The sequence below is a fragment of the Accipiter gentilis genome, chromosome 17 (genome assembly GCF_929443795.1).
Source record: "Accipiter gentilis chromosome 17, bAccGen1.1, whole genome shotgun sequence".
NCBI classification, from domain to species: domain Eukaryota; kingdom Metazoa; phylum Chordata; class Aves; order Accipitriformes; family Accipitridae; genus Astur; species Astur gentilis.
In genome coordinates this window covers 5,775,754-5,795,508 of record NC_064896.1, presented here as the reverse complement: position 1 = coordinate 5,795,508, position 19,755 = coordinate 5,775,754, and the positions used below count along the sequence as shown (strand labels likewise).

General features: G+C 52.4%; 1 protein-coding gene across 4 annotated transcripts in view; it reads right to left on the bottom strand.

Annotated features, from left to right (window-relative positions):
• The window catches only part of PTPRU (protein tyrosine phosphatase receptor type U), a 76,379-nt gene that overhangs the window by 11,940 nt on the left and 44,684 nt on the right, over positions 1-19,755 (bottom strand). For 2 of the 4 annotated variants that reach the window (XM_049819722.1, XM_049819725.1), the window contains 12 exons: positions 18,690-18,880; positions 17,447-17,519; positions 16,757-16,833; positions 15,938-15,955; positions 15,021-15,057; positions 14,581-14,678; positions 14,369-14,485; positions 13,526-13,680; positions 11,891-12,026; positions 11,646-11,795; positions 11,319-11,492; positions 9,051-9,191 (listed from right to left, as the gene is read on the bottom strand). In XM_049819722.1, the coding sequence (XP_049675679.1) occupies positions 9,051-9,191; positions 11,319-11,492; positions 11,646-11,795; positions 11,891-12,026; positions 13,526-13,680; positions 14,369-14,485; positions 14,581-14,678; positions 15,021-15,057; positions 15,938-15,955; positions 16,757-16,833; positions 17,447-17,519; positions 18,690-18,880 (1,367 nt within the window). The remainder of the gene's footprint in view (positions 1-9,050; positions 9,192-11,318; positions 11,493-11,645; positions 11,796-11,890; positions 12,027-13,525; positions 13,681-14,368; positions 14,486-14,580; positions 14,679-15,020; positions 15,058-15,937; positions 15,956-16,756; positions 16,834-17,446; positions 17,520-18,689; positions 18,881-19,755) is intronic. The other 2 variants (XM_049819724.1, XM_049819726.1) reach the window with 1 other exon arrangement.

Below are 19,755 nucleotides of genomic sequence, written 5' to 3'. Positions count from 1 at the left end.
GTAAATGTGAATAAAGGTGAAAAACGCACATAGAAGCATCAGTCATGCTCCCCTATCTGGACCTGCCCGCTGCTCGGGCAACATAGCGGTCCTCCTCTGCAGCCACGCTTGCAGGCAAAGCCCTTCCACCCTCCTGGCTTCAACACCTCTCTGCACACAGAGGGAAGCCAGGAGGTCCGCCCCACCAGGAGCAAAGCCCGCAAGGCTCGGAGCAGCTGCCACCACCAGACAGGGCTCGATGTGGTGATGTGCTCAGCCCTGTCCTCACATGGGGACTGGAGAGCCTGCCTGACCATGCGAGAACCACCCTTGTGTGCTGGGTCTGCACTGACACCTTCTGCTCTGGACTCGCAGAGGCACAGAGAGGCAACAGCCACCACAAGAACTCACTTGCTCACATTTTCAGTTGAAAACACCCTTCATTGCTCTGCTCAGAGCACCTCCTGAGCAGTCCATGAATGGCTGATCACTGTCTCATGGGCCACAGACCACACTTAAAACCATTGTCCTCATTCCTGTTTTCGTATGGTCACATTTGCATGACAAACTTCAGTAAAGCCAACACACTTGGTACGGTACTTGTACGAGCTCCTGGATACTTTTACTAGCTCCTTCAGTACTCTAGGATGAAGCCCATCAGGCCCCACGGACTTAGGAACATTCAGCTGACACAGCTGGTCCTTTACAATGGCACTGTCCACAAATAGAAAGTCACTGTTCCCACAGTTGTAGTCCTCTAACTCAAAGGACCGGGTTGATAGCTTGACAAAAGGTTGAGAGAACATCATTGAGTTTCTTGGTTTGGTTTCTAAAGGTTCTATAACAAAGAAAAGCAGAGGAACTCAAATCCAGAAAGGGGCAGGGGTACAGAGCATCAGTTCATTTCAATTGCAGAGTATATTTAAGTGGCATTTCACTTCTAGTTCGTCCTACGGAGCAGCACGGAGAGCCTGTTGAAACCTGAGAGCATCACCTGGGCACACAGACAGCCACGACAGAAGCAGCACTACTGAAATCACAGAGCGGGGTTTATTCCATAGAAGAGGGGACAGGCACTTCTGCACAGTGGGAAGGTGCCCAAGGGAAAAACTTCAGGTCTGGGGCACTTTGACGCCCAACGCTGCAGCTTTCCCCATCCCTCCCTGGGCACCATCTCCCAGAGGCAATGGGACGCAGCACTGCCCTAGCAGGACACACCAAATGCAAACACAGTTGGATTCACCTCTTGGCTCAAAACAGCTCTCTCCATGAAAAGAAAACAGGGCTTTCTAGCAATTTCTTCTGTCTTCCACTTCCTGTTGCCACAAGACAGGCACCACGCTGTGATGTCACCATCACGCAACACAGGTAGATGACAGATGACATTGTAGAACTTCCCAGGCAGCTTGCGCCAGGACCCTTCATCCTGCTGACTGGCAGGACAGAGCCTGGCTGGTCAGTGAAAGGGTCACAGCTGGAAGTTGCAGCCAAACTGGGGAAAAAGAAAAAAGCTAAAACGGAGCCACCTTCACCGGAGACATCCTGCGCTTCTGACCCAGAGGAGCCAGACTGGTGGGCGACTTCAGCTTCTCCCGACTACCCAGGAGGTGGTACGGGAACATCCTGGGATGATGCCACTGGACCTCTTGGGGAAGAAAACACTTTTCAAGCTTTGCCTGATGAACCCTGGGCCTCCATCATATGTTTTTTTCCCTCAGAGGAGAGCTCTGCCAACACCAACCAGTCTTCAGCCTGCTCCTTCCTCAAGAAGCTCTGGAAGATCGTCAGCAGCCATCACTTCCAGTCAGTCTGGTGGGGTGATGATGGAAACTGCATCGTGATTGCAGAAAAACTCTTCAGAAGGGAAGTGCTGGGGAGGAGGGGACCCCTGAAGATCTTTAAAACCAAGTCCATGAGAGGCTTCATTTTCCAAATTAACCTCCATGGATTCTGCAAAATGGAAGGAGATTCTCTCATATCTGCCTCCATCAAGGAGGGGCGAGCAGTAGCAGCTGCAGGTTCTGCTCTAGGCAAGGTATGTCGGTTCCTCCACACATGAAAGAACCCTCAGGATATTCTTGGGGAGAGGTTCACATTCAGATAAAATAAGCCTTTACAAGGTAGGAGATGGGGATGGGAGCAAATGGCCTGACTGTCTCGCAGGTCATTTTCAGGAATTCTCGATGCAGGATTTCAGAGGAGCAGAAATGCTGACAAATTAAGATTTTGGTTATTTCTGCTTACTTTGAATCTGTGAAACAGAAAGATCAGCCCATCACGTTGTGCTTTCTTTGTGTTTGTGCTGTATCTGGCTGCACCAAAAATTTAAATCTTTTTGTGGCACCTGCTGAATGCTGACAGGATACCCTGCAGCATCAAATTATTTCCCCACATGTCCCTTCCACTCTGTGGTGCCTGAAAACTACTGGTATTTGGGGCCCTTTTTAATACCCATGTTTGTTTTTGCTGATGCAGATGCTTAGTTATCAGATCTCTGTCTTCCTCCTCCTTGCAATGATGGCAACTAACTCCTCTCCTTTGCGTTTTGTAGCTGCTCTTCTACCACAACCCCTTTTTTAAGAGAGATTGCCCTAACCTCCTCTGGATGTGCACGCAAAGTGCTGGGGAAAGAAAGAGAGCCCCCGCCACATCCCCACTGGGCCCCAACTTGAAGGACGACCACCCGAGAAGAAGACGACCTGATGCTCAGCCAGCGGTAGGAGCTGCAGAGGAGGAGAATGACACCCAGACATCTGCAACCACCAGCTCCACACCAACCGAGCCACGGGCTGACACAACCACCCAGACGGGCAGTGCCGGTCCATCCCCACCAAAACGGCACTGCAGCCACAGCCCGGCTGGCATCCAGGAGGCGGCTCCTGCTCTATCCATGGCTTCACCACACCATGTCACACCTCCTTCCCCAAACAGTCCCTTCACGCTAGCCATGGGACTCCCCACATTTCCATCTGGGCAGCCAAAATTAGTTGCTGTGCAGGTCCCCAGGGCTGGCCTGCCTCCATTCTGCGCTCCATGGTTTGCGATGACCACACTGGCAGCACCATCTGCCGTTCCCGTGCCAGGGCCACCGCACGGCCAAGCTCCAACCCACCACCACTGCCCGACCTGCACCTGTGGACCAAACACTGCAGCTGCTGGCGATGGGGTTGGACTAGAAAGAGCAGAGACCTTCGGTAGCAAGTAAGCGTCACAGAGGTAGAAATACATTAGTATAGGAATAAGTAGCAGCAAATTGTTTGCTGTTCTCAATAATAAATCTTTTCAAGTTGCCTTATCCTGCCTCTGCAGTCTCACAGTGACTGTCTCGACACCCAGGGTGGGGGGGTGCCTTCAGGGACGTGAAGGGTTTGGCTCCAGCCCGCAAAAGCCAAAGGCCCCAGGCACTAGCCCTGCACTCAGTAAAAGCCAGCAAAAGGCCAACCTGGGGCTGCTCCAGGAGCTGCACCAGCACCCAGGGCCACTCAAACCAAACCAATCCCTCCTAGCTCTTGGGGAGTCCATGCCCCTTCCTCCCCCAGCTCAGACCAGGGGCCAGGGGCGGTGGGGCTGCAGGGAGCAGGCTTGGGCTTCTCCTGCCCATCCTACATCCCATCTGGGGACAACTACAGCATTGCAGCTAGCAAAGCGATAAATTGGCCCTACAGGAGTCACAGCTTGGACTTACTGGAGCAAGAACCTCTCCCTTCAGCGTTTACTAAGGCTTCCTTTAGAGAAGAGGCTTTAACCAAAGCATTTAAACAAGAAGCTACATCATGATCCCCTTCCTTTCCACAAAACAGAGAATTTCAGATTTTGGTGAGAGCATACCTGTACCACTGGGTGTAGAGGATGCTCCACATTGCACAGCCATTTATGCAAAAAAAAAATAATCACAGTGCTCATGAGAAATTAGATCACAAGTTCATACGTTCACAGTAAACATGCCGCACTGCACAGCACAGTCCAATCGTGGAAAGATTCCCTAAATTAGGTCCCAAGGTAACAGAGCTGAGTATGTGATTCCACCTCCCAAGTTAAGCATCTGTATGCCAGATGAAGAGGACAACAGCCAGTTCAACTGGCACCGGGAAAAGCAGCAGACAAATGTATTTCATCTCATGACCTGTCCTGATGACTTCAAAATCAGTATTGCTGAATTGGTGGCTTGAGTTACAGAAATCAGAGATCTTCAATAGCTTCTGAGAGCTTTCCAGGTCTGCACAAAGTCACTGAGAAGCAGATCAAAGTGGGAACAGTAGCTTGAGCAAGGTTCACAGACGGAAACATACCCAATGAAGTCATGAATGTTAAAAATGCTAATCCAGAGAGGGGGATGTCACTTGTACCGAACCAGGTGTTGAAGACTTCTGGGCTTGTAACACAGTCTTCAGCAGAGGACACCCAGATCATTTCTCACTTTGGTTTTTGAAGCTAGTGGTCCCCAAAGTGGGGTGTGCAAGACAATCCATCAGGATGCCAGAAGGAAATATATTTTCATTTTATATATTGTCATTCAGAGATGGTACATTCTCAACAGCAAATGACTTCTTTACAATACATTGGAATGAGGCAGGGAGCAACCATGAAAATCTCTCCTACCACATGGAGATTTGCTGCTTTTCTCATGGCAAAGGGCTTAAAAGACCTGTCGAACTCAAAGGAGTTTCATTTGACAAAAAGACAAGCGTTGCAAACTTGCTGATGACCAGCTGCTGTCAGTAGTATGCTACCTAGCAGATATTGTCCAAAAAATAAACACACTTAAGTTGCCCCTTCAAGGTGAATGGGCCATTTGAACCACGAGTGAGGAAGTAACTGCTTTTTGAAAGAAACGCATGCTATGGAGAGAACATTTGCTAAAACCCCCAACATGCAACACCTTCTAGTCAGTTTGCAAGCACAACTGGCTGACACCAGGGAAGATGGACATTTAACAGCCAAGAAAACTCTTTGCCTAAGCAGTGGGTGGATTGAAAAACAAGAATTGTGGTTTAAATAAACGCAGGCAACGATGCACTTCTTCCATTTGCATCTACACATGTATGTCAGGAATTTTTTTTCAGCAGTGAGAGTCATTAAAACCAAGTATCATAATAAACTGGACTTAGATCCAGCCCTTCAGATGGCTTTATCGCAATGTGCTAAACCAAGATTTTCAAAACTAATGAGGCATAGGCAATCACAGAGCCCTCACTATAAAATATTATTATTAATAGTATTTTTTTAGCAAGAGAAAAAGGGGGGGGTTGTACCATTAATAGAGTAAAATTTAAAAATGTTTTCAAATATTGTTCATCTTTATCGCCTACTTTTTAAATTTCTACTGTTTGTGTATGTCTTACAGGGTTCCTAATTAGTACAGGAGAACATACATATGATTTATAAATAAATAAGTAAACATATTTGGGGGGGGTGTATGCTCAACAATTGTTTACTGATAGGAGTGTGCCATCAAAAAACCCCTCTTAAATAGCAGACAGCAATGGTAAGATGGACCTTCCCTTCCCCCGCAAGACCCTCAGCCACAGTCCAGCTATTGCACTGATTGTCACAGAATCATTGAATCATTTAGGTTGGAAAATACCTTTAAGATCATCGAGTCCAACTGTAAGCCTAACACTGCCAAGTCCACCACTAAACCATGTCCCTAAGTGCCACATCCACACATCTTTTAAATACCTCCAGGGATGGTGACTCAACCGCTTCCCCGGGCAGCCTGTTCCAATGCTTGACAACCCTTTTGGTGAAGAAACTTTTCCTAATATCCGATGTAAACCGCCCCTGGCGCAACTTGAGGCCATTTCCTCTCATCCTATCGCTTGTTACTTGGGAAAAGAGACCGACCCCCACCTCACTACAGCCTCCTTTCAGGTAGTTGCAGAGAGCGATAAGATCTCCCCTCAGTCTCCTTTTCTCCAGGCTGAACAACCCCAGTTCCCTCAGCTGCTCCTGACAGGACTTGTTCTCTAGACCCTTCATCAGCTTCATTGCTCCTCTTTGGACACGCTCCAGCTCTGTCGAGCCTTCCTACCCTCAAGCAGATCAACTCTCCTCCACAACTTGGTGTCATTTGCAAACTGACCGAGGGTGCGCTCGATCCCCTTGTTCAGATCACTGATAAAGATATTGAACAGAACTGGCCCCAATACTGAGCCCTGGGGAACACCACTTTTGATCGGCCAACTGGATTTAACTCCATTCTCCACCACTGTTTGGGCTCTGCCATCCAGACAGTTTTTTTATCCAGTGAAGAGTACACCTGTCCAAGCCATGAGCAGCCAGTTTCTCCAGGAGAATGCTGTGGGAAAACGTGTCAAGGACTTTAGTAAAGTTTAGGTAGACAATATCCACAGCCTTTCCCTCATCCACTTAGCAGGTCACCTGGTCAAAGAAGGAAATCAGGTTGGTCAAGCAGGACCTGCCTTTCGTAAACTCATGCTGACTGTGCCTGATCACCTGATTGTCCTGTATGCACCATGTGATGGCACTCAACATGATCTGCTTCATAACCTTCCCCGGCACCGAGGTCAGGCTGAGAAGCCTGTAGTTCCCCAGATCCTCCTTCTAGCCCTTCTTGTAGGTGGGTGTCACATTTGCTAACCACCAGTCAACTGGGACCTCCCCATTTAGCCAGGACTGCTGATAAATGAGGGAGAGTGCATCGGTGAGCTCTTCCACCAGCTCCCTCGGTACCCTTGGGTGGATCCCATCCAGTCCCAGAGACCTGTGTGTGTGTCTAAGCGGTGTAGCAGGTCACTAACCAATATCCCTTGGATTATGGAGGCTTCACTCTGCTCCCTGTCCCTGTTTTCCAGCTCACGGGGCTGGGTACCTTGAGAACAACTGGTCTTACTATTAAAGACTGAGGCAAAGAAGGCATTAAGTACCTCAGCCTTTTCCTCATCCATGGTCACTATGTTTCCCCCTGCATCCAGTGAAGGATGGAGATTCTCCTTAGCCCGCCTTTTTTTGTTAATGTATTTACAGAAACACTTTTTATTGTCTTCTACCACAGTAGTGAGATTAAGTTCTAGCTGGGCTTTGTCCCTTCTAATTTTCTCCCTGCATAACCTCACAACATCTTGTAGTCCTCCTGAGTTCCCTGCTCCTTCTTCCAAAGAAAGGAAGAAGGAGCAGGGAACACAAAGAAAGGAAATCTCTCTTTTTTTTCCCTTGAGTTCCAGCCAAAGCTCTCCGTTCAGCCAGGCCGGTCTTCCTCCCCGCCAGCTCGTCTTTTGGCACGTAAGGAAAGCCTGCTCCTGCATCTTGAAGATTTCCTACTTAAAGAATGTCCAGCCTTTCTGGACTCCTTTGCCCTGGGACTCTGTCAACCAGTCTCCTAAACAGGCCAAAGTCTGCCCTCTAGAAGTCCAAGGTAGCAGTTCCGCTGACTCCCCTTCTTAATTCTCCAAGAATCAAAAACTCTATCATTTCACTATCACTATGCCCAAGACAGCCTCCAACCATCACTTCACCCACAAGTCCTTCTTTGTTCACAAACAACAGGTCCAGCTGGGCCCCTTCACTATTCGGCTCACTCACCAATGGTGTCAGAAAGTTATCTTCCACACATTCCGGGAACCTCCTTGACTGTTTCCTCTCTGCTGTATTGTATTTCCAGCAGATATCTGGTAAGTTGAAGTCCCCCACGAGAACGAGGGCTAACAATCGCAAGACTTCTTCTAGCTGCTTATGGAATATTTCATCTGTCTCTTCATCCTGGTTGGGTGGTCTGTAACAGACTCCCACTATGATATCTGCCTTATTGGCCTTTCCTCTGATTCTTACCCATAAACACTCAACCCTTTCATCACTGTCATCAAGTTCTAGATAGTCAAAACAGTCTCAGTTGCTGGTGCTGGAAGGGGCCTCTCCAACAACCCCAGTCACACAAACCTGCTCATTTCTGCATGCCCATGGGCAGATTGCTTCATTAAACATGAGCCTGATCTAGGAGCGACTCCTCTGAGTGAGCATATGAGCTGGGAAGCATTTCGGGGCCAGCTCTGCCTCCTTTCCCGGCAAACCTCCACAAGGCAAGAGACCATCCCAGGACATCCCTCGATGCGCCGGGTCTGCTTCACGTCACCCCATGCAAAGGTCCTTTGGAGCACATGGCATTAGCTCAGCACAGAGGGACACATGGGTGTGCTCCATAGTTCTGCACGTGTCCAGCATATTTATATATAAATACCAGCGTATTTACCCACCAGTCGGTACTGCATCCATCTGCATCCTTGCAACGAATGGTACAACTGCCGTTTCGGGTCATTTACAGCAAGTATCTGATCTCAACTTGTGAAATAAGCCAGCTAATGAAGTCTTCTCCAGACATCCATTAAGAGTCTATAATGCTAATTTTATGTAAAAATCTAATAAGTTTCCTCATTGAATTAACATTACAGACCTGTAGCGGACTTTTACACCTGCTCTGGTGGCAGAAAGAGCACTCCAGGCATCTCCCTGGGGAGCAGTGCACTGGGAGAGCAAAGCAAGGTGAGGCTGAGCATGGCTGCCTGCTCCCCGGCTTCTGTCCCCTCTCCCCCAGGTGACAGGGGACACCTCCCCTCCAGTTTGGCAGATCTGCACATCCCATCACACCGTAAAACACATGGGACAGCTGCTTTGCAGCAGGCTGATTTATAAGGCAGCATTCACAAGCCACCAGTGCCCTTGGAAGATGAAAGAGAGAAATGCCCTGTGCCTCGGTTTCCCCTTTGTAAAAGGAGGATAAAACTCAGTTATTTATGATGACATGGTTATACTCGTCATTAACCTTGTATCTCCCTGGGGCATCCACAAAGATTATGGTATGGTAAAGCAACACCAACACAACACCAAGGCAACAAAGCCAGGCTGGTTTGCTGCTGAACACATTTTTGGCTCCAGCTGGCCAGTCCTGTGCTTACGGGGGATAAATCCTGCGTGCTGCAGCCAGTCCTGTCTCCCCTTGCAGAGGAGAAGGAGCTGAGTGAGCAAGGCAGGGACTGTAGTGCTGCCAAGGCGGTGGGAACAGAGCAGGACAAGGCCAACTGCGGGGCCGGCGTGGTCCCCAGGGCGGCAGCACTCACCCAGGCAGAGTTGGACTGGTTGAGCTGGTTGAGCATGACGATGGAGGTGCAGCCGTAGTCATACACCAACCGCCAGAAGTCGGTGGTGGTGTTCTGCAGCGGGTGCAGGGTGACGATGAAGGCAGCGCTCTTGGTGTAGCTCTGCAGAGAGGGAAGACAAGCGTCATTAAGGACATGGTGGCGGCGCTGAAGCCACTGCTGTCACACCCCGAAAAACCAGTGCAACCAGAAGATGAGTGCCACCAAAGCCATCTTATCCAGAGCTGGCATCCCTGGCATAGCCTCGGTCCCCCCATGCACTGGTGGTGGGGACATGCTATAAAAATAGGTCTCAGTGATCCCTGCCCTTGGTGGGGATGAAAGCACCCGCTTTCTGCTCTCAGCTCTCGCAGGGAAGGGTGTTTCACAAAAATAACTGGGGAAAACAGTCACCTTTGAGCCAAGAACAAGCAGAAGCTGTGCCTGCCAGATGGCCCCAGCCCTCAGTTCTGCACCCCAGCCCTGAGCAAAAGCGTCACCCACAGCATCACCCCCACAGTGCCCCAACACCTCTGAGCACTGAGAGCAGCAGAGAGGCATTAGGCTCAATGGTCTTTAGGGGCAGGAAAGGAAACCCAAATGAAAGGCCCCTAGAGACTGCAAGAAGGAGGGGGGGAAAAAATTGGTTGTACTTCTCATTCACTCTTCAAACGAGATTTGTGCCCTTGGTCATCCTGACGCCAGCTTGCCAAGGGAAGGGGAGCCCATGGCCAGGCTCAGCACTGCATTAATCAGACTTTTAAATCAACACGCTTTATCTCAAGCCTCCTCAGATACAGGAACAGAGCAGAAAATGTTCTGTGCCCATGAATTAGCACAGCTCTCCACTAACAGGGAGTCCTCTGTCTGCTGCAAAACCTCCTCATTTAGCTCATGGCACAGCTTTTATTGAGCCTTTCCCCTGTCCTGTCCATGGGGTGGCAGTGAGAACCCCAGCTCTCAGTGAGACCTTTCTGCCCTCGACGGCGACGACAGCAACAAGGTGAAGGAGATTTCATCAGGTGTTGACCAGGCTTACCTTGGCACCCGCAATCCTTTGGCACCGGTGTAAATGACGGCAGCCGGCACAGAGCAGAGCGCGGCTCTGCCAGCCTGCTGCCGGCACCAGCACAGAGCTCAGCACCAGTGATGGGCAGCACAGACCAATCTAATCTGACAGATGGACAGACTGAACTGAGCAAACCACTTTGGCACTTAAAGAAAATGAGACTTTTTTTTTTTTTATTCCCCCCAAATAGGGAAATGGGTTTTATCCCTTCAGCGAGAATTTCATCCAAAGGGCTTTTTCTGTCTATAAAAAATATTTTATTCTCTGACCCTGTAGCAGAGATTAAGAGAGGCTCAGTGATGTATAAAAATTAAATGGATATGCAAACACCAAACAAGCTGAAAACAAAGCTCCCATCCCACAGTAGCCAAAGCCTGCAGCCCAATGGATGCTGCTCTCCAGCCACCAGCAGGCACCTCCGCTTTACAAACTGCTTTTTGCTGTGAGAGCAGGTATCAGGGAGATGAGATCTGCACAAAGATGCGCTGTGATAAATCACCCGTGGGGTGAAAAATGCAGGGCTCAGCCTGCTGCCAGTGCTCAGCTGTGACCAGGAGGGTTCGGGGAAGGTGCCTGGGGTGCAGCAGGGCTCAGCACTGCCCATGCAAAGCACCCTGGCTCGTTTTAGGTAGAAGAAAGTGGTTTTGGTGATAAATGACCCAATCACTCGGTGTGGGCTTGGAGCCTGTGCATTCCTCTCTGCTCTGCTTTATGGTCATCAGCAGGTAAGAAATAGCTTTGCCGTTATGGGTGTCCTTTCTGACTGCACCGGGGGGATGCACAGGAGCTCTGGGAGCAGTTCAGAGCCCCCTGAATTCCACCAGAAGGATGGGCAGGAGGCTGCACAGCAGGGGCTCAATGCTACCAACCAACCCTTCCCAGAGCATCCTCTCCCTCCTGTGCTCCATTTTGCTAGGAAATAAAGGAAGATCCTTTGTGTGCAGCTTGCAAGAGCAGGCAAAAAGCTCTTTCAAGACAAGCAAGATGCGGCTACACAAAAGAAGGGGTGAAAGACCCTGCTATGCTGGTCCCAGCCCTTCCTCCCCCCACACACAGCTGCCACGTGCATTCATGCCCTTGTGCAAAATGAGGCCATAAATTCAAACCGAGCGAGGTTTTGCCTTTAAAAGCTGCCCGAGACAACCTGAACCGGCCCCCCTCCCTCCCCGCAGCACGCTCACATCAGTTAAGGCCGCGTTGATGTAGTTGTTGCTGTCTCCGTCCACGGAGATGAGGAAGGGAAGGCATCGGTCGGGCGGCAGGACGTCCATGCTGCGGTTCCTCTCCCGGTTGCGGGGCAGGAGGGCGATGCTGCACTCCTCCACGTCCAGGTGGGGAGTCACTGAGTTCAGGGTCTGCAAGTACACGTGCTCCCTTTAGCTCCTTTCCTGCCTACACCGGGGCCAAAACCCCTGGCTACTGCTCGTCAGAGCCTGGTGGTCCCCAGGAGGGTGAGGAGCAAGGGGGTGTTGCAGGGAGGGGACGCAGAGGTTTTTGGGGCCACTCACCTGGAACTCCTCCCGCAGCTGTGAGGAGTTGCTCTGCGGCTCTATCCTCACCATCTCCTTGTAGGTGGGCTTGAACTCGCTGGCAGGGATGCTGGTCTCCCCACACAGGCAGGCTTCCAGGATGGCATCATGGATGAAGACGTACTGCTCCTTTTGGGGGGAGGAAAGGGGAAAGGGCTGAGCCTCTGCAACCTGCCGGTGACAGCAGCCCCACATGTCCCCAGCTGTCCCCAATGCCCACTCACCTCCGTCTGTATCATGTTGATCCTCCGCGAGCACAGGGTCTTCACACAGTTGTAGATGTCCACAACGCCCTCGCACTCAGCCATGTCCAACATAACATCCAGGACGATGTAGCAGCCAGTTCTCCCTGTGCCAGCACTGGGGATGGAGGAGGAAAACACAGCAAACATTCCCAGTCTGCACAGCATCCACACGCAGCCCAAGACGCCAGCAGGCCCAGAGCAAGGTCTGTGTGGGTGAGGGCTTGACGTACGGTCCCTGCCCGTGAATGCGGGGGCAGCCGGTGTCCAGGCAGGGCTGCCAGGACCTTGCATGCCTCTGTAACCACAGCCCAGTTTTGCCTTAAACCACCCACCCTACCACCCACCCACTGCAGTAGCCTGGGGGCTGTGTGATGGTCAGGCTGCAGGTGGGAGGGTGGGCACCCATGTCTAAGGTTCATTTTTACTTTAAGATAGCAAAACACATGCTTTTTGCAACAAAACAGGCAGCTAAACTATCCGAGTGCCGACAGTGTTCTGGGATCCCATCCCAAAAGGGCAGAGGAGGATGCTCAGCACCAAGCCCTGAGAGCGCAGGGAAGTACTCCTGACACAGAGGGGGTCTGAGTTCTCCCAGGATGCCTGGAACCAGACGCCCCCAGCAGCAGTCATATCCCAAATCCTGGCATGGTTGGACTCACAGCCAAAGATCTACTGATGCTGCGACCCCTCCGTGACACGTCGGGAAAAGAACCGCTTCCCCCACCCCCCTCCCCCGCTCCTTTCCTACAAAGTCTTTTCCAGTGAAATACTAATTTCTGGGGCTGATGAATCACTCGTCCTCATTATCAGTGATTACAGGCTACGGGTACTAATCACACTCACTGTTGCCCGTGAATGAATACTGATGAGGCAATTGACAGGAAGAAATCAAATAAAAAAAATCCCTCCTACTCATCAGCTCCTCCTTGTTTGCCCAGCACTCTGGGCCATTAACCCATCCTGTGGGGATGCCTGCTCAGGAGACAGAAAGCCACCACTCCTGCTCATCCCAGCTCCGGTGTCCCGGTGGCTGAGCCCTGTGGGGACAGTGCTGTGGGTACCCCGGGAATGGGGCTGTCCTGCTGCCCCCCACCCGAACCCTCTCCCTTAGGCCAGACCCAACATCGTGACATTGCCATCGGCAGCGGTTGAGCTGCCTGTCCCCCCGTGCCACCCTCACCCAGAGGGACAGAGCTGTGTCATCAATAAAGGGTGCTGGGGCAGCCCCCAAAACGTGTTGCTCCCTCCTGTCCACCTGGACCACCTGCAGCCCCCCCATGCCTGCTGCCACCAGCCCAGTGGTGACATTGTACAGCTGGATGCCATCATAGAGAGACATTCAACCCCACACCATCAGCCCCAGTGTCTTCCCCGCCTCAGCCATTCCTCATTACAAACCCAATTTATACGCAGAGTATTTTAGCATCATTCAGAGCTTTTAGCATCATTCCGAGACAGAGGCTGAGCACCCACCTAAGACACAGCGTGCTGCCTCCTGGGGCCACCCATACCCTCCAAACCCCATCCCAAAGGGGGATGCTCCCCCCACAGCCGGCTCTGCCCCACAGCCGGCTCTGCCCCACAGCCGGCTCTGCCCCACAGCCACACATGTACCTGCAGTGGATGACGATGGGGCCAGCATCAGGCGGTGTGGATGCCTTCACCCTGCGGATGAAGGCCAGCAGCCCCGTGGCGTGGTAGGGGACGCCGTGTTCGGGCCATGATGTGAAATGGAACTGCTTCACCTCGTGCCGGGCTGAGTAGCCCCGCTGCAAGGGAAGGGCAAGATGGAGTGAGGCTGCATGGGGAGGGCAAAGACACCCAAATACCTAATTTTCTTGGGATCCATGATTTTTGCCAGCTCAGCATCCAGCCAGATGGACCAAACAGCAGTTGGCTGCTTCGACAGCCCCACAGTTCCCTCCTCCACAGCTGCAAGAGGGTTAAAAAACAGCTGAGGAGGAAGAGAAGGTGGCGGCAGCAGGCATGGGTCATGAGCATTTTGCTACCTGCCCTATAACTAGACAGTAATTTCACATTCCTGTAGATTAAGGGGTAAATCGCACCAGCTCCATACCCAGGTACCATGCTGGAGAGTAATAGCCACATAACCTGCACTTCAGCCTGGAGGAGAAAAAGCATCCTTCACCTCTGTCGCAATTACACGGTGCTTGCACGGAAATTAAATACTCGCTCGCTGCTGAAACCAAAGCAGGGCTGAGCCGCTCGCCCCAGTGGAGGGCACAGAGCCGGGGAAAAGGCAAAGGAAGAAGCTACCAGCATCCCCAGGATTCAGAAGTTGCACCTCAACTGGGGATGAAAGCCCCATGTTGGGGTAAATAAATAGGCTATTGATAAATGTCAATCTAGTGATGGCTAGAGATGCCCAAGGTGGTCAGTTCTCTCCCTTCGAGGGCAGGGTCAGGGAGGTCATGGCTGGCAGGAACAGGACCATACCCTCTCGAGAGCGAAGGTGCGGACGGCATACTCGGCCAACGTCTCTGACTTCACCAGGGTGATCTTGATGTCCCCATACATCTCGGAGTCATCTGGCCAGTATTTGGAGCATTTCACCTGGAAGGAGAGGATGGGATGGGGTTTTGGCTCTGCAGAGGAGGCTTCTGGCAGAGCCGGAGCACAGAGGGAGAGGGATGGGATGGGGTCCTTACCCGGCCCACCTCCACCAGTTTGGTTATCATCACGATGCTGGAACAGTGCTCCTGCCACACCATGCGCCAGAAGTCGTACACCATCTCCTGCTTGGGCCCTGCAGGATGGAGGAAAGGCCACCGAGGATGGATGGACAGCACCGGTGGAACTGGGCCACAGCAGCACCACGATGCTACTGCGTTTCCCTTCCTACCTCTGTGGCACTAACACTCCCACAGCGTTTTAAGCACCCTTTTCCCCCAGGGACGTGCGGTGCCATGAAGCAACAGGAGGGGTGGGAGTTGATCCACATTGCTACCACCTCGTTTGTCCCCAGTTGGCCGAACTCCCTCCCCTTCTTGCCCATGCAAGGATAAAACCCACCAGGGATGAAACCCGGCTACTAAATCTGGAGCTGCTGAGACACTGGCCAAGAGGGCAGGGGAAGGAGGCGACTCACCTTGTGTGGCTATGAAATGGTTGGACCTGTGGTAGCCCTGCAAAGGAAGCAGAGACATCAGTCCCAAGTGAGGGGGACACATTGGGGCACAGCCCCATAAAACATTTCCCAGTCACCCAAGTGGTGGCAACTGTCCAGGTCCACTGGGCCATGTCCTGGTCACTGGTGCGGTGCTACCCACTGCTGCAGGAGAAGGTTCAGGAGCCACCCTGCACCCAGTGCACCCTGTCCTGGGGGGGGATCTGCATGTCCCACATCCCACCGAAAGCTCATGTAACCCCCAACCCTTATGCCTGTTCTGCACCGAAATCCCCAGCAGCACCCCACAGGCATCCTGGGGTCCAACAGCTCAACCCCAGCTCCTGCTGCCGCCACCAGCATCGCTGCCGACCATGGAAACCCTGCTGCGAGAGTGCCTTTAATGATATCCCATCCCACAGCAGCCGCATGATGTGGGCGACGGTCCTGTTCCCTTCCTTCATCCCAGCACCTTACTAGGGCCATTCCCAACTCTTAAGAGGGACGTGCCAGCCCAAAGAGCATGTCCCAGCGAGGCCACCGCCAAAGGGACCAGGGACCCAGTGTCCCACCCCTTGGCCCTGGGTCCAGCAGAGTTCAACCACGTCACATGCGTGGAGGTGATGGCAGCTTCTCCATCCATCATAGGCCCTTTCACGGGGGATTTTTGTGGGTTCGATTCAACCCCTCCTCCAAGCACACAGGCCCTGGTCCCCATCACCCTGGGGAGGACGTGCCATGGAGACCTCACTTTCCCCTTCCTTGGACCGTATCCAAGTTTATCCACACATTTTCCCAGCCTGCCTCTCCCAAATGCTATTTAATGCCACGTTGCCCAGTACAATGCCTGGGATGGATGGGAGGAGAAAGAAGGGAGGAGAGAGGAACCATCTACTTACTTCTCGGTTAATCCGAATCTTAATGATCCCGTTGGGACACAGGTTTAAGAGAAAAAGATCAGAGACAGAGACATTAGTGAGGCACAGCTCGAGACAGGTTAGAGCACCAGCCCCAGAGAGGGTCATGGAGAGCCACAGGGGAGAAGACACATGGGGACAGGGGACAGACATGTGGATGCTGCTCAGGCACAGGGAACCCATCACAGTGGCATCGGGCCACCGTTGACAGGCGATGTCCTCTGGGCAGGAGGGAAGAGTGGGATTTGCTGCTGCTTCCAGGAGATGCTCGAGCCCTGTGCCCGACAGAGCCTTCCTGCACCTCCCCTGCTTTCGGCATCGCTGGAGGTGACGGGGAACATCCCTCCTGGGGGACATCACTCTCCGAGGACACCAGGGCTGAGCTCTACCCAGACCCACATGCACTGCCAGTATCAGCGGGTATCCCAGTGTGAGCCTCCAGCTGGTCCCTCAGCCCCCTCAACCTCTGCATCCTCTGCCCAGGGAGGAGGGAGATCCACGGCCACGAGAGCAGGCAAGGGGAAAAGAAAGGATGGAAAAGGGGAGGAGAGAGGGAATGAGAAAAGAAGGACAGAGTGGAGCAGAGAAGGGAGAGACACAGCAAGCAGAAATTGCTGATGAGCATAAATAAATCAGGCAGGCTCTTCATGGCGTGTCTCAGGGATGCACAGATCAGCCCATCCTGGGCTGTCTAAGCTCCTCCAAGCGCTGCTGGGCAGACCCTGACAGTCCACAGGGTCCACAGGACGCTCCTGTTCCAGCCCAGACCCTCCCCCGGAGACAGGCGTCGTCCCCACTTACATCAATGTAGTTGGCGTTGATGTAATCTGAGTTGGGATCACCCAGCAGCGGGTGCAGCTTCACTCGGTGACGGTCATCTGGAGAGCAAGTGGAGAAGGGACTATCAGGGCCTGGGGTGGGTAAGCACAGGGATGATGCATCACCCACCAGGTCCCAGGACTCCCAGGCACCCTTTGCAATCATTTTGCACTGGGAATCTGCAAAATGCAGGCAGGTGGGACATATTCAGGAGCAATAAATATAAGCTGGTGGAGGTCTTTCCAAAGATGGTGGTTTAGACCATCATTTAACCCCTTTGTCTCATCCTGCATGTCCACATGAGAAGCTCCCTAGGGAAGGGCTGCAGTTTCTCGTAGGTCCATTCAAGAAAACACACTCCAGGTTATCCAGGACCTTCCAGCACCACCCTGAATATCATGGTGATGTTATCATCACCCCAAGATGTCCCATTCTCAAGAGTTATCCAGCTCCAGCACTCTCCAGCACCAGTTCTGGTGTCCAATGTCCAACAGGAGCTCTCAGAATGGGACCCCCACACTGAGCAAGGGCCTTTCTTCTGCCCTTGACCAACCAAACCCTACCAGTTTATTCCTTGCCATGGACCGCACACCTACCAAAAAAGCCCCCAAAGCCCTTTAAAAGGTTTTTCAAGCTGTTCCGGGTGTCTAAGCCTTTGGTAAAGGCACTTACACGTTGACACGTGATCCTGTCTCCCTTTGGTCTTGTCTTTCTTCTTCGAAGCATCCCAGCCTTCAAAGAAACTCTGTAAGGGAAGGATGGCCATCACGACCCGAGGGCAGGTCTGTGGGGTCCCCCCCAGCCCCACAACCTCACTAGGGAGCAGGGCAGGCAGGTTGGTCCCTCCACCCCAACACCTGGGTCTTACAGCCCCAGCTCCACCTCCATAGCACGCTCTGTCAGCTACACACTTCTGTTTCATCCACAAAATGCCCCATTTTCCAGCAAATTATAGACTGCCTGTTTTTTTTCCAGGGTTGGTTGCGGGTTTTTTTCTAAAACTCCCTAGTCCCTTTCTCTCCCCAGCACAGAATAGGTTTGTGTGTAATAACAGTAACATTCATAGATTGGCGTAAGAGGAGGAAAGTGGAAGGAAATTACATGTTTTCTCCCCTCCCATAATATCTGAGTGCTTTCAAATGACTAGTTCCAAGAACATACAGCAGCTTTTCAAGGAGCACTAATGATTATAGCAAGCCCTGGTTTGTCCAATACATGAAAGGGGGGGGGACGGGGGGGGGGGGGACCCACTCCCGCACTTGAAACAACTAAGCATTAAACAGTAATTTCACTGGGAAATTTCAATCGCCAGACCTGTGGGACACCAAGTCGTCGGGAAATTAACCCCACTGGGTGCATTGCAGCAGAGGCGTGTGGAATAGTGCGCTCCGTTACAAACACTCCAGCCCAACGAGGTGGGATGGGCACGATGCGGCCAACGACCCTTGGGGGAGGACTTCCCTCCCCTTGGGATCACCCTTTCCAGCCTCCTCTCCCTAGGGTTCCATGGTCTTGGGAACTGCCAGATTGTAGAGGATTTGCTTGTCCATGCTTATCACAGGCCAAGCACGGAGAGCAGAAGAACACGACAGCGTCATGCCCAGGAGGACCTGAGAAAGGGAGAAGCATTCCCAGCCCCTGCGGGAAAGGTGGGAGGACGCACTGCAGACAAGAGAGGTGCAGGATGGCGGCAGAGCTGGTCTGGCTCATCTTGGGGAGCTGTTCAAGATGACAATTAAATCCTGAGCTGTCGGGACCAGAGGTTTGATCCAGACCCAGGGACGCCCCTCCTGCTGTCCAGAGCATTGCAGGTTCAGGTCCAGAGCATCTTCTCCTTGCACGCAGGTCCTACCCATGCCACCTCGTCCATCCTACCTCCTGCCCTCCCTGCGACGCCAGCACAAGATGCTCTCACCTCATACTCCTGCTTGAAGCCGTAGCCTTCTGCCGTCTTCATCTGGTTGATATGCTGGAGGAGATCCGCCACCCGCACGGCAGGATGGAGCTGCCCAGTGTGATACGGGGACCCTTTGCGGCCGCACTGGCGGCGGGGGGAGCCCCCCAGCAGGCTGCTGGACTCATTGACCACGCTGCTGCGCTGGTCACCTGCAGAAGGGGAGGGAGAACCAGGGCTGTCAGGGGAGCAAAGCCTTGGACCGCATCCCCATCACCTTCTTGCACCCACGGAGGGATGAGAGGGCACCTGGAAACATCCACGGGAGATGCTGTTGCTGCAGCCGGTCTCTCTCTGGGGACCGCAAGCAGTCCAGACCCAACCTGTGCTCTCTGCAGCTCTTCCTACACCGCAAAGCTGAAAATGCCCTTTGCAGCCTTTTAGGACCACAGCAGATCTCTTGGAAATCAGTGGGCAAGATCTTAAGGGGGTTAATGAGCTTATTTCCCATCGATTGGAGCAATTAACTCCCATGCAGACAAGTAACAGCTACGTGCCCAAATATTCACACAAAGTCCTGACTCAAAAAATCGCATTGCCAAAGTCTCCAGCCCAGCTTAACAGTTAATTTCCCTCGCCGCTAGATACCGGTGCCTTATTCCTAGCACTGACACAAATGGAGCTCGCTGCTGTTTAATGGGGGAGTTTATGCAGTATTTACCTGGTTTATGCTTTTGCTGTGTAATTACCAGCAGAGCCAGACTAAGACCTTGCCTGCATTTGTCAGGGCAAGGTCCCACACTGGATCCTGAAATCTGGGTTTGCACAAAACCCAATGCTCTCTGCTACTGCCAAGTGATGTGGCAGGCACGGATCCTGCAGCGGCAGGCACGGATCCTGCAGCACCCTGGAACGTCATCTACACACTGCTGGGAAGCAGCTTTGCAAGACAGTGCATCCTGGATGCGGTATCCCCTAACAACATTTCTAAAAACCACCCTTGCCGTCTCGCTCACAAAGCTCCCAGGCTTGTTTTTTTGGTCTGCTCGAATGCAAGGAGCAGCCCCTCACCCCCTGCCTGCACTTC